General features: G+C 36.7%; 1 protein-coding gene across 1 annotated transcript in view; it reads right to left on the bottom strand.

The window, feature by feature from the left end:
• Window positions 1–12,147: 12,147 nt before the first annotated feature.
• Window positions 12,148–15,154, bottom strand: part of LOC134660539 (uncharacterized) — a 30,033-nt gene continuing 27,026 nt past the window's right edge. The window contains exons 9-11 of the mRNA XM_063516317.1: window positions 14,201–14,281; window positions 13,203–13,282; window positions 12,148–12,353 (exon numbers count right to left, since the gene is read on the bottom strand). Coding sequence (XP_063372387.1) covers window positions 12,330–12,353; window positions 13,203–13,282; window positions 14,201–14,281 — 185 coding nt within the window. The 3' untranslated portion in view covers window positions 12,148–12,329. The remainder of the gene's footprint in view (window positions 12,354–13,202; window positions 13,283–14,200; window positions 14,282–15,154) is intronic.

Here is a 15,154-nt window from a genome sequence, read left to right as displayed (position 1 = left end):
ACGCTGTGTTTGAAGCTCGGCAAAGTTTTTCATTTTTGTGATACCTAGTAGCAATCGCGCCAAACGGCATCGCCTGAGACAAAAGTGCCTACTCACTGCACTTACATCCCCCACTAAATAATATAACACAGACTTGACGTCATGTCCAGGCCCCAATTTTACCACGGTGACAGGTGCGACAATTGTAATTAACATCATTATTTAAAAAAACTTTATTATATCGAAAAAAAAAAAACAGATATTTTTCTTACCAAGTTTCTGACAATTGTCACAAGATTTAAAAGAATTGTCGGCAATTCTTGACAGGAAATGAGTTCTGTGTCGGAATTATGTGACAATTGTCGTGTTTCTTGTGACAATTGTCAGAAACTTGGTAAGAGAAATATCTGTTTTTTCCGATATAATAAAGTTTTTTACACACTGATGGTGGCAAACAGGAATACGGCCCACCCGATGGTAAGCGGTAACCGTAGCCCATGGATGCCTGTGACATCAGCAACAGTGATGTTTTACAATTGTCGCGCCTGTCACCGTGGTGAAATTGGGGCCTGGTCACTCTACCAGACTAGCATGACCCGACATGGTCTTGGTCGATTTTTAGGGTTCCGTACCCAAAGGGTAAAAAACGGGACCCTATTACTAAGACTTCGCTGTCCGTCCGTCTGTCACCAGGCTGTATCTCATGAACCGCGATAGCTAGACAGTTGAAATTTTCACAAATGATGTACCTATCTCTGTTGCCGCTGTAACAACAAATACGAAAAATAAAATAAATATTTAAGGGGGGCTCCCATACAACAAACACGATCTTTTTGCTCTATTTTTTGTTGATGGTGCGGAACCCTCCGTGCGCGAGTCCGACTCGCACTTGGCCGGTTTTTTCTATTACCAGCTGTCTAGCGTTCATAAAATCTCTGAAAGTAAATCCACGTGTGAGGACTCTCAATATGTTTTTACTTATTATTTTTAAAACTACATACAAACTTAAAAAACCGGCCAAGTGCGAGTCGGACTCGCGCACGGAGGGTTCCGCACCATCAACAAAAAATAGAGCAAAACAAACAAAAAAAACAAGCAAAAAAACGGTCACCCATCCAAGTACTGACCCCGCCCGACGTTGCTTAACTTCGGTCAAAAATCACGTTTGTTGTATGGGAGCCCCACTTAAATCTTTATTTTATTCTGTTTTTAGTATTTGTTGTTATAGCGGCAACAGAAATTATACATCTGTGAAAATTTCAACTGTCTAGCTATCACGGTTCGTGAGATACAGCCTGTGACAGACGGACGGACAGCGGAGTCTTAGTAATAGGGTCCCGTTTTTACCCTTTGGGTACGGAACCCTAAAAAGAAATGTCTTTGACCACTACAGAATAATACCGGCTGATTATTTAAATGTAAACCAAATAAAAAGGGAATATTCATGTTCGTGATCTCTGACCCCCGCATACAGCTAGTGTGCATATTAATGGTGATGGCTATTAATTCTCTGTACCCCATATGTCAGTAAATACATAGGTATATATCAGGGATGTTGCGGATGCAGATTTTTTGACATCCGCGGATTAGGTACTTAGAAAACGTCAAATATTACATTTTTAGTATTTTTTTTATTAAAAAAAATCGAATCGTTTAGTATTTGAGCAAGAATATAGGTGCGTTATATTTAATAAACAGTAACTTGGCCGACTTTTCTGGATCTAGAAGATTTCGTTATAGGTACCTAATGACTAAATTACCTAGCACTTACGCCGCCGCTAAGACGTTCCTGTACCGATTTGTTCGACATCCGCATCCGCATAATCTCCGCATCGATTTTATGCGGATGCGGATGTTGAAAATAATGCGGAAGTTCCGCGGTTGCGAATGTTCGCAACATCCCTGGTATATATTATCATTTATAACGTTGAATTGCATGAGGGTAGATTCAATAATCTTTTCACCACACCCTCGGAAAGGCTTACTTTGCACTTCAAAAACGGACAGCAAAGTTGCACTTTGCTATCAGTAATTCACATGTCAGGCAAAGTAATCAAATGCAAATTTTGATTGTTTTCTTATGTTTGCTGTAGAATTGACTTTCAAATGATGATTTTGGATGATAAATATTTAATAACATTCATTTGAATTTGATTTTGTTTGATATTTTTACATTTAATATTTGCTTCGGGTTGGTGTGGTGAAAAATGTTGTGTTTCACTCGGTGGCAACATTTGTTTAACCCTTATGCCTTGAAAGTCTTGAAACCCTCGCAACGCTCAAGATTCCATTTTTAGAACCACTCGCTACGCTCGGGGTTCAATTTTAGAATCATTCGCTTGCTCGGGTATCAATATTAGCACGAGGTAAAACAACTACCTTGCCCCCTTGTAAAACAAATATGTAACTAATAATGTTGTATTGCAAAAACCCTACTAACAGCAAACTTGAAGAAAAGAAACGACGTCACGACCTTATTTATATCGGTACTTTAGATCAGGGGTCACCAATTAGTTTCATCACGGCCCAGTTTTTAAAATAATATGACCATTGCGGTCCGTTTCTACTCGAGTTAATTAAATAAGCAAAAAAAAATTCGGTCCGGACGCGGTCCGCTATTTAGTGACCCCTGCTTTAGATTATTTAGAAGGGTAGGTTACCAATGAAACTCGAAAACAATTTTTCACTTATTTTATTTGAAAATGGCCACTGCTGTAAAAAATATATAAACAAAAGATTGTATTACTAGCATTCTTTACTCTATTCCTTCTATCCTACACGATTCATATACAAACGGGCCACCATCACCAAATATAGCAAAAAAAAACATAAAAGTAAAAAAAAAAAAACATTGAAAGCTAATTCAATTCATTATACCACTTTTGGTATAGATGGTATAGTCGCCATCAGATATATCTGAGCGGCCGAGATGCTCACAAATATCTGAACACGCCTCTATGTATTGTCAAGGCGCTAGAGTGCGTGTTCGGATATTTTTGAGCACCTCGGCCGCTTCAGCTAGGGACCAATTAAATTTTTTCTTAGTCTCATTCATGTTGCCACATGATTAAGAAAAAAAATACAAAAAATACTAATAAGTTCTAAAATCACAGCCTAGCGTGAATAGGTAATATAAAAAAAATATGACGAATATATTTTTACGTTAAGTAACTAAGCAATATTTGTCCGAGCGAGCCGATTCGTATATGAAACGAGACCCATACACACATTTTATTTAATATATAATCTTCTCGGCTTCTGACAAGAAAAAAAAAGAAAAAAATAGTCATAGACAAGAAAAAGTACGCCATTATTTATAGCCAGCTCAGTTTAACAACAGTACTTTTAAAGTATAACCTGCGTATTATCTGTAAAGCAGAGACGCTTTCCGGATAGATTTTCATACATTTACACGACTGTTGCTATCTCTATTGCACGCGCATACTAGTTTATATTGCTGTCCCGCCCATCATGTCAGCTGTCAATGTCACTGTGCGAGTTTGACAGCTATATAATTATGCACGTGCAATAGAGATAGCAACAAGCAGGTACTAAAATCTATCTAGAAAGTGTGTCTTCTTTAAATAAAATGTGTGTATTCATATATTATTTATAATTAACGATCTTTGCGTCGAATTTCACAGCTTTGGTCAGTAAAGAGCGCACAACTCCAGTAGTTTTAAGGTTATCCCATAGATTTATTAATTTGTAAACGTATTTCTAAAGATTAAATTCAAAATAATTAACAAAAAAAAATTAGGGTCTCTTTCGATCTCCAAATGGTTTTGGAGGTCTTTTCAACCTCCAACGCTTAAAAAAATAACAATTATATTTTTATAGTAATATACACGTATTTAACGGTTTGGTATTGTTATTAAAACATTTAATTTTGAATCGTATGTAACCGTTATAAATGTCTTTTACTTACATCGACTCAAACATGTGAAGTTTACAGACAAAAGTTATCGGTTGTCAATAAGACATTTTTATGACAAAAGATCCTTATTGGCATGCGAAAAAAGTTTCCCTTTGCTTGAAAACGTATGTTGATTTTGATCACATCAGGTTTTAATAACTATGAAATTTGTTTAGAACCATAATCTATAAAGGTAACCTTAAAAAATTCACTGGCAGGTGCAAATTGTTTTCTCACGTTTTGTATACACGAATAACATTAAGTTAAGTATTCATAAACCTTTCACTTTTTTATTTAGAAAATATATTTAGAGTTGTTCGAAATTAATTTCATTTATAAAGTACAGATTTTATTTACACCACTAGATTGCGAACAAGCATACAGATCGCCCGATGGTTAGCGCTAACTTAGCCTAAGGGCGCTACAAAAAAATGTCACATGCATATTCATTTGGCATATTTCTTTTCATTTCCAAACATAAGAAAACAAATTGCACAACACAAAAAATCCCGGTCCATCCCGCTTATATAAAATTCAAAATATATATTTCTCAATATAAATATCTTTTCGATTTATTTATAATAGATACAAGACTCCGGTCTTCAAATGCACGCTCTTGCATTATTCAAAAATATCTACCCACCTTCCTTAACCTACTAATAATATGGTAAATAAAATGGGGTAGCAAAACCCCCAAATTTCACCCAAAAATAACAAAATTAGGTAGGATTATTTAGGGTCCTTTTCGATCCCCTAAATAATTTTGGAGGTCTATTCGATCCCCAAACTTCTTAAAAGAATAACAATTATAACTGGATAAAATTTGGGGATCTCTTCAATCCCCAGGGGTTAAATTCGAACCCGTGTCACTTTCGACCCCCAATATTTTATCTTAAACGTTGCTACATACTCTAGCGATCTTCCTACTGTGCGCGACAATATTCCAGACACATTGTACTCCAACATTAACAACTATGAAAAATGCAGACAATTCGGAAGGAAAACTAATATTACGAGCACCAAACAAAAATATATAAAGTCGGATGTCACACTAAGTGTAAGGGCTGAATGGACGCTCATGTTGGGCGTGCAGCGGGGCGGGGCGTGCGGCGTGCATGTTAAACAAATGCGCACGTATAGTAGCGGCCTTAGTGCACGCTGCTCACATCGCGCGTGAGCCCACAGCCACGCTGCACGCCCCGCCGAACGCTCCGCTTCGAGCGTCCACTCAGGCCTTACACTAAGGATAGGTCCGAGATATAAACTTCATACTTTTTATAGCTGAAAAAGATATTTAGAGGGGTTAAGCGGTTAAACCGTTAACCCAGTGTCAAATTATACTGGCAACCATGGTAATTCCAGGTTCAACCGGTTAACCTCGGGTTAGTGGGATGGAGCAAGTGGCCCTAAGTAGAGCGATGGGCCACCGTATTTAACACAAGAAATGTTTTTGAATTTTTATTAATTAATTATTAAAATCATATGAAGTTTCATATTTCAAACCTATTTAAGCTAGCGCGATCACGACAAACACGCTAAAGTATGCGTGTATTTTTAGTCAAACTTTGGCAAGATTTTTTGAAATAAGGTATTATTCCTTTTCGACTATAGACCGTTATGCGTAAGTGTAAGACCTGAGTGGACGCTCTTGTTGTGCGTGCAGCGGGGCGGGGCGTGCGGCGTGCATGTTAAACGAATGCGCACGTATAGGAGCGGCCTTAGTGCACGCTGCTCACATCACGCGCGAGCCCACAGCCACGCTGCACGCGTCGCCGAGCGAGCGTCCACTCAGGCCTTACACTAAAGTATCTTTATATATTTTTTAGGCGACGATGCTAATGCCCAGTCACCTAACCTCGTGCCGCCCAATGTACATTATAATGTACACTCAGTTTCGATACAATGTCAACCTTAATTAAAAACAAAGTAGATAGCATTTTGACTCAAATTTTCGAACAAATGAAATTCAACCTAATTGAAAATACAACAAGATTCTAATTTCCTTGGCTATAATTTTGTATGGTGGATGGCAGGGAGTATAGACTTATGTACAGTCAGCAAGGTTATTAGCTTAGCATACCTGTCTACGATAGGGTATTTTTTCCTACTAAAGTCTATTTTTTTATTCGGTAGACCAGCGGTCGGCAACCCGCAGCCCGTGAACTTGTCAGTTGCGGCCCGCGAGCCTCCCTGGCTATTTAGTATGTGAAATTGACAAACGACAATGTCTAGTCTAGTCATAAATATTAACAAAGTGCGGCCCGCGTCAACTTCGTTACCTACTATGTGGCCCTTGGCTGCTAAAAGGTTGCCGACCGCTGCGGTAGACTAAAATGACATTTCATAGTATGAACATCATGACCGAATAAAAAGACACAGTAAAAAAGTACAGAATAAATAATAGTACTAGGTACAGAAGACTCACTCTCTAACAAAACGCGTTTGTTACGATCAGCACAGATATGGCCGCTAGGTGGCGACAGCGCCACGCGCGGCTTATGGCTAGCCACCAAAATTGGTGTGGAACGGATGTACTTTTAGCTACCTGTAGCAAAGCGACGAAATCGCGGAGTGAGCCACGCCTGGTACTAGTCAAATCAGTTTCTTTTTTCGAACTGTCAAGACGATTTTGCTAGTATGGAATTTATATGAAACACTAGCATGTGACGTCACAATCAAATTACCTACTCTTTATAGTTTTATACGGGTTTTAAAATAGAAATTGTGTGTAAAAATAACTGCTGTGTACGTTTCTCTATTAATCTTCTGGTAGGTACTTTATTTCAAGCATGGTGTAAAATAATTTATTTTACACACAGTCAAATACCCTATTAAAGTGTCATTCTATGGGACTTGCTAATTATGTAAACAAACCGCCAGTTCCATAAAATTACACTTTAAGTATAGGCAAAGAGAATTTGAAATAGAGGCGGATTGTCAAAGTAAACTATGTAGCCACAGTAAATTTACTGCCATCTTTCGACAGAAGATTAAAACTGTTAGAACGCCATTTGACTTTGATCCTTATTCTTTCACTGACATGTGTTAATTTGTAAACATTGATATTACCGCCATCTAGCCGAGCATAGGCCAAAGGTATGGTGCAAACTTTTCGAGAGATGGCGCCATAACCTTTGTCCTATGCTTGGCTAGATGGCGTTAATATCAATGTTTACAAATTAACACATGTCAGTGAAAGAATAAGGATCAAAGTCAAATGGCGTTCTAACAGTTTTAATCTTTGGTCAAAAGATGGCAGTAAATGTAATACATAATTTACCGTGACAGTAACTCTCTAGACACTCTATACTCTTTGGTATAGGTATGCTAAGCTAATAGTTTTGCTGACAGTGCGCTTTGCTGATTAGTGATTATTTACGAAATCTATTTCGATTTGAAGTTATTTAATATACCCGCAAAGGTCTATAGTCTATTCTATTACCAAACGTGTGTTGTGACGCAATATAATGTACGTTACAACTACGATACCGTTTCCGCTTGTAAATTCGATCAATATCACTCCAATTTTAATAACCAAACTTCCGTGAGACATAGACATGTTAAACATAATAAAAACGGGTGACAGTTTGCGTTACCGTTAATGCAAGCTCCTGATGACACTCCTCGGAGTGAAACATGTCGAGCGTTTTCGACTTAAAATACGTGAGTGACCCCGTTTTTAATATATTTAAATATCACTCCAGTCTATGGGCCATTTTATTTAAAGTTGTCCCCTACACTTTTTTTTAATTTGTGAATGTCTATGTTATTTCTACTCAGAATCACGAGCTCTTTCTATCCTAATGGGTGAAAAAAAGTGTCCCAAGGTTTTTATTTCCATTCCGTCACCATTTTTCATAGACTTTGTATGGCGGTCACGGAATGGAAAGACCGAAAAATGTATGGAAATTTTGGGACAACTTTAAATAAAATGGCCGCTATTCACTTCTTACGAGTCACTGGATACGATTGGCACTCGACAAATGTACAGTCAGCATTAACACGTTCACTGCCAACGTTTTAGTGGCGCTACGCTCGTAGCCGATCCCAGTGTTTTCCCGCTTTGTAGAGGAAAGCGACTACGGATAGGGAACCCGCTGAGCGGGTTCCCGGCACTCGATGTGTTAATAGTAGCGGATAAAACGTGTCAACAGTATCTGCCACTCTCTTATAGTTTTTCAAATAGATGGGTAATTCGCCAGTAACTGGCCACCCTAAACTAAAAATGAATTCTATTCACCTATAAACAGAATTCACTTTAGTATAAGGTGGCTAGTTATTGAAGGGTGGCCAGTTATTGAAACCGGGGTCCCGTTGTTTCTCATAAAGTTTTAAGTTATAATGTATTGTTTGTCATATTATCATTAGCCATAAAACTGAGACCGTTAACATTTCAGGATTTTCGTTAGGTTATCCTATGGATAGGTTAGGTTTGTTTTTTGGCAATCCTGAAAAGTGACGCGTATCTAAACCAAATGAATTATGACTAACGAAAATTCGGGTAAACAATACCTACATTATGGCTTAAAACTATTTGGGAAGCAATAGAGACCCATTGAAACCTTATAGGTACTAAAATGAATTCTGTTTATATGTGAATAGAATTCATTTTTAGTTTAGGGTGGCCAGTTACTGGCGAATTACCCTATGTCGCTAAAATCCGTGTTTAAAAGTATATTCTACCATAGAGAAATATAAGTAAGGAAAGTGCTAACTCCATACATAAGTTTTCTTACCATTATTGTCAAGTAGCGGTACTGATAGTTCCACTACTCGACGCTAGATGCCGACTACGAAAAAACTCGCGTTTTGGTAAGAAAACATCAGTTTTCTTACCAAAACGCATCATACATCATACATCAGTATGGAGTTACCACTCTTTCCTTACTTATATTTCTCTATGCTTATACACAAATTGTTATCTATATAGTTATAGATACATATATCTTTGTAAAACTGTTAGAGAATGGTAAATATTTTTGATGCGTAGGTAATATGCTAATATATGCTGACTGTATTACAAATACAACACAACTGACAATGGGGTTGGCAACTGTCAAAGGTTTGCATAGATGGCGCCATCATAGCTTGCCCCTTTTTCTATGAGATTTGGTTTAAAGGGCTGGCATCCAGGGCATTAAAAAAACAAAAATTTGACACAGTTCTAGGGTTTGACAGGGCAAGCTATGATGGCGCCATCTGCTAAATACTTCGACCGGCTAACCCCATTTGACAGTCATTACAATTTGCAAAGATGACAATGGCGAACTACATAGTTATTTTCACCAAATTGACAAGACACCATATTTTTTTCAATCTATTCAATCATACATACAATTGTATGACGGTATCTCAGTTAAGTATAAATGACTTTTACATAATGGCATATCCATCGACTTACTGGTAACTATAATATTACAACTAAACTATTATCGCGTTACATAAATATATTTTAAATTTTTAAAAATATATCAAACGTAATATTAAAAAAAAAATTACATAACAAACAAAATAATATACACGTCTCTGTATAATTTGATTTGATGAAAAATATAATTTGATTAAATCAAATATACAATTATCACACAGAGATAATTGAGTCAATTTGGTAAATTGCTGCAGTTATGTTTAGTTCAAAAATACTAATTATATTCATAAAACTTTACGGGCCTGATTTAGTTGCATTATGTTTTATCCCTTTCTTACAAATACATAAGTCAAAATGACAGATAAAGACAAACGGCTCATAGCTAATTCAGCCATAATTCTTTTCGATAAAGTGACATCAGTTGGGGCATTATCTATGAAAAGGGACCTTATTGTCGATGGCGCTTACGCCGCACAGCGTCGCGCGGCATTGTATTTATATCGGAGCATCGTTAATAATGCCGTAAGCGCCATCGACAATAAGGTCCCTTTTCATGGATACCTAACGTCACAATTTTTCAGAATAGCAGGCCCTTATTTTGCCAACCTGACAATTGTCATCTGACACTTAAAATGTTGACTTCTAACTAGTGTCAGAAGTTACATTTTGGTTTAAATTTTCAGTTTCAAATTGATAAGATAGGAGCCAGTTTTCTAACAAATCCCAAAGAATTTTTTTTTATATATGGAAGATGTTAGGTGTCTCATAAAGATTTACAATACCTTAATAAAAAAATCTCTTTTCCTTTCGTATAAAATTAGTTTTCTGATTTCTATCTTAACGTTAACTGCAGCGTTATGTCATAGTCATTAGAAATATTTTAAAATGATAACGTTTTCGACTTTTACAATATGAATTTTTATCAATCATCAGGCCTTAGAACCTTATATTTTTATCGAGAACTTTTATTTTAGTTACTTTCATTATAAACTAAACCATAAGAGAAAAAAATACATAGATTGCTCTCTCCATATATCAGTTTTGGTACCAAAAAGACTTTAAATTTCAGTGTCTACATCTAGCATCGAGTAGCGGAACTATCAGTACTGCTACTTGACAATAGATGTAGCAGTACTGGTAGTTCCGCTACTCGATGCTAGATGTAGACACTGAAATAGTATTTTTGGTCCAAAACTGATGTATGGAGTGAGCACTCTTGTCTTACTATATTTCTCTATGACTAAACATAGAAGTTCGTGACTAAAAATTATAAATTTATTCGTAATGTAATTATTGTACGTAGTTTCATACAAAAGCGAAAAATGCCATCATTTTAATGTAATTTGTACAATTTTCAACGTTTACTTCATATAAGATTGCTTAGACTTTTGGGTCTACAGTCCTTTATTACAACATATTTATTTTTTATAATTAAAAAAAAATTGATTGACTAATAAAGTCAGTTAAGGCATAGAGAAATATAGTAAGACAAGAGTGCTCACTCCATATATCAGTTAGACTATTAATTCCAGTGTCTACATCTAGCATCGAGTAGCGGAACTATCAGTACTGCTACATCTATTGTCAAGTAGCAGTACTGATAGTTCCGCTACTCGATGCTAGATGCTAATAGTCTTTTTGGTACTAAAACTGATGTATGGAGTGAGCAATCTATGTATTTTTTTCTCTATGGTTAAGGCAATAAGAATCTCTATTGAAATAGAGGCGGATTGTCAAAGTATATTATATAGCCACAGTAAACTCACTGCCATCTTTTGACAAAATATCAAAACTGTTAGAACGCCATTGGACTTTGACCCTTATTCTTTCACTGATATGTGTTAATTTGTTAAATATTGAAATTAACGCCATCTACCCGACAGTAGGACAAAGGTAAGGTGCAATCTTTTAGAGCGATGGCGCCATAACCTTTGGCCTACTGTCGGGTAGATGGCGTTAATTTCAATATTTAACAAATTAACACATATCAGTGAAAGAATAAGGGTCAAAATCAAATGGCGTTCTAACAGTTTTAATCTTCTGTCAAAAGATGGCGGTTAATTTACTGTGACTACATGATTTACCATGACAGTAACTCTCTATACACTGTTTTCTCTTTGATTATAGTATTTTTCATATAACTTGGGTGTCACCTCAACACAATTCTGCCTTTTAAGGTTACACATTTGTCCTGTATTTATAGTCCTTAACATGACCTTTACTTATTTTAAGTTGAATCTATGAATGTACTAGTATTTAACCATAAATTGGATAATTACCATTGTATCAATCAAATTAGCATAAGTTTTAAATGAATAAATCTTATCTTATCTTATCTTATTGATTGTATGGAGATTACAGCTGTCACTGTACCCAAGCTATGTAAAAAATATTGTAAGTGTTAACCACGTATTAATTATCAGATTAGTGTAACACGAATAGTTGTTGAGATTTGTCACATTTCATGTTTTGTCAATTTGCCAAAATGTTATGACAATGACAGTTTGGCAAAACTGTTCGGCAAATTATCATTGTCAGATGACAATTGTCAAATTTGTGAAATAGAGTCTATTTTGGAAATTAGGTAGTATTTGAGCAATCAACATAAAAATCTGACGTTTTAAGTTATAGCATAGAGAAAAATAGTAAGACAAGAGTGCTCACTCCATACATCAGTTTTGGTACCAAAAAGACTATTAATTTCAGCGTCTACATCTAGCATCGAGTAGCGGAACTATCAGTACTGCTACTTGACAATAGATGTAGCAGTACTGATAGTTCCGCTACTCGATGCTAGATGTAGACATTGAAATTAATAGTCTTTTTGGTATCAAAACTGATGTATGGAGTGAGCAATCTATGTATATTTTTCTCTATGGTTTTAGTTTTAAATTATTTGCTAAATAAAGGACTGTAGCCAAGATATTTATCATCAACACGATAAAAAATATATTATTACAAAAGAAAACCGAGAGATTATCGTCTTTAAGAGAACATAGTTTTACAATTATTATTAACTTTTATATTATAATATATTTATTATTCACCGCCTTTTTGGAATGTTACTCACTGAAGGATTCTTGGTATATCCTGGAAATTAAATTATTAATTTAATTATTTTTGCCAAAAATCTTTTTTTTTAACACATGTAATATCATCATCTTCCTCGCGTTGTCCCGGCATTTTGCCACGGCTCATGGGAGCCTGGGGTCCGCTTGGCAACTAATCCCAGGAATTGTTTACGAAAGCGACTGCCATCTGACCTTCCAACCCAGAGGGTAAACTAGGCCCGTATTGGGATTAGTCCGGTTTCCTCACGATGTTTTCCTTCACCGAAAAGCGACTGGTAAATATCAAATAATATTTCGTACATAAGTTCCGAAAAACTCATTGGTACGAGCCGGGGTTTGAACCCGCGACCTCCGGATTGCAAGTCGCACGCTCTTACCGCTAGGCCACCAGCGCTTTTAGATCCGCATAATATAATGATAATTAATATCAGGGATGTTGCGGATGCCGATTTTTTGACATCCGCGGATGCGGATTTTTAAAGGCTCACATCCGCGGATGCGGATGTCAAGATAGGTACATAAAAAACGTCAAATATTACATTTTAGTAATTTTTATTTCAAAAAACCGGCCAAGTGCGAGTCGGACTCGCGTTCCAAGGGTTCCGTACATTAAGTCCCACTCACGCTTGACTGTTAATTACTAATAGGTTTTTTTTGGCTAAAGACTACATTACCTAGCAGTCTAGCACTTACGCCGATGCTAAGACGTTCCTGTACCGACCTGTTCCACATCCGCATCCGCATTAAATCCGCATCGATTTTATGCGGATGCGGATGTTGAAAATAATGCGGAAGTTTCGCGGTTGCGGATGCGGATGCGGATATTCGCAACATCCCTGATTAATATGTCACATTAGTGATTTGTTACCTCGAATCTATGCAGTAAGGGCGGGCCGCTGTAATGTGGACTTTCACTATAGAAGAATGGTCTCTTCATTGTATTTTGCCCTGCGAATGTACAAATAAACATTAGAAAAATATAATATGTGACGTTATATATGAAAAGGGACCTATTGTCGATGGCGTTTACGCCATTATTAACGATGCTCCGATATAAATACAATGCCGAGCGACGCTGTGCGGCGTAAGCGTCATTGACAATAAGGTCCCTTTTCATAGATAATGCCCCATATAATAAAACCGGACGTGCGAAGTGCGAGTCGGAAATTATTAATAAAGACGCCACGAGTATTTTTTGACTCAGTTAAACAACGTTGCATACAATACTTTTTCTACGACCAAGCACTTACTTTTAAATAAAATTGTAAATTTTGCAAATATTTTTCATGATCAACCTAAAAGAATGAATGAAATAAAAAAAAACATGTCTATGGTTCACTTATTTGTCAGAGATGACATTTAAGATAAGGTTGGCAACAATGTATTTCATACAATATTTTTTAAGTGGTCATTTACACGAAGTAACGAAAAGTGCCAAAAAGATATTGCGTTTATGCACAAATGGGCCATTTTATTTAAAGTTGTCTCCTACACTTTTTTTTTAATTTGTGAATTTATATGTTATTTCTACTCAGAATCACGAGCTCTTTCTATCCTAATGGGAGAAAAAAAGTGTCCCAAGGTTTTTTCCCATTCCATTACCATTTTTTCATAGACTTTGTATGGCGGTTTCGGAATGGAAAGATCGAAAAATTAGGATCAAAAGAACTCATGATTTTGAGTAGAAATAACATAAAAAATCTCAATATTGAAAAAAAAGTGTAGGGGACAACTTTAAATAAAATTGCCCAAATGCTTTTTTGGGGAATAGACTAAAGACTTGTCTCGACAACTAAAAGGTAGGGTTTTAAAGGTGTGACCCTTTAAATGACAAATAAAAGTACGGGAGTAGAAATAATAACTTACACAACTGCGTGTGCGCAGCCAAGGCGTTCTGCTTGGCGATGAGCATTTCCGGCCCCGGCCGAGACAGCTGCTCGTAGTATCCTGCACAACACAAATAATTAAAAAAAAAACCGGCCAAGTGCGAGTCGGACTCGCGTTCCAAGGGTTCCACAATGTTTAACAATGTATTTTTTATGTGAAACGTGAGTGAAATGTCCATTAAAAACCCGTACGGGTCGGATCAAAAACTAGGTAATTAGTCCGACTCACGCTTGACTGCACATTTCTGATAGGTTTTCCTGCCATCTATAGGTAAAGAACTATTTTGTGTATTTATTTCAAAATTTTAGACCCAGTAGTTTCGGATAGACAGACGCGGACCGGACCTTAGGTAGGCGTGCGCGGGGCCGAATCCAACAGCGCAGAGGCCCTTTTAAACAAGTTTGATGTCATATAGAACTTACAATAAGGGTGATTAACCGTTTGACCGCAGTCGGCCACTGGCGACAAAGGTTACAATATAAAATGAACCTTAAGAGCCAACAGGAGCTAAGATTAAAATATTTTAGGTAAATATACCCGTCTCGCTAACGGAAGCGGCTCCTAAAACTAGTGCGATAAGGACAAGGCGAAAAATCCTGCGTAAAAATATCAAAAATCGAGGTTTCGTACTCGACTGTTTCCTCCTTCAAAACTTAACCAATCGTAACCAAATTTGGAAATCTAAATGATTATGACATTATCTGTGTCGGACCGTTTTGCTTTTTTGACTAATTGGTGTCAGTTTTGAATAGCACGCCTCTCATTGCGGCATAGTCAATTAGGCCATTTTGGCCATTTTTGAAGGGCTTTAGCGCCTTAAAAAACAAAAATATCAAAAAAACCAAAACGGTCCGACACAGATATTGACAATATTAATCTGTGTTGAAAAAATCATTGCTCTAGCTTCAAAACCCACGGAGGAAACAGTCGAGT

Source organism: Cydia amplana, chromosome 27 (assembly GCF_948474715.1).
Source record: "Cydia amplana chromosome 27, ilCydAmpl1.1, whole genome shotgun sequence".
Classification (NCBI taxonomy): Eukaryota; Metazoa; Arthropoda; class Insecta; order Lepidoptera; family Tortricidae; genus Cydia; species Cydia amplana.
Note: the sequence above shows the minus strand (reverse complement) of the source record. Positions and strands in the feature narration are given on the sequence as shown.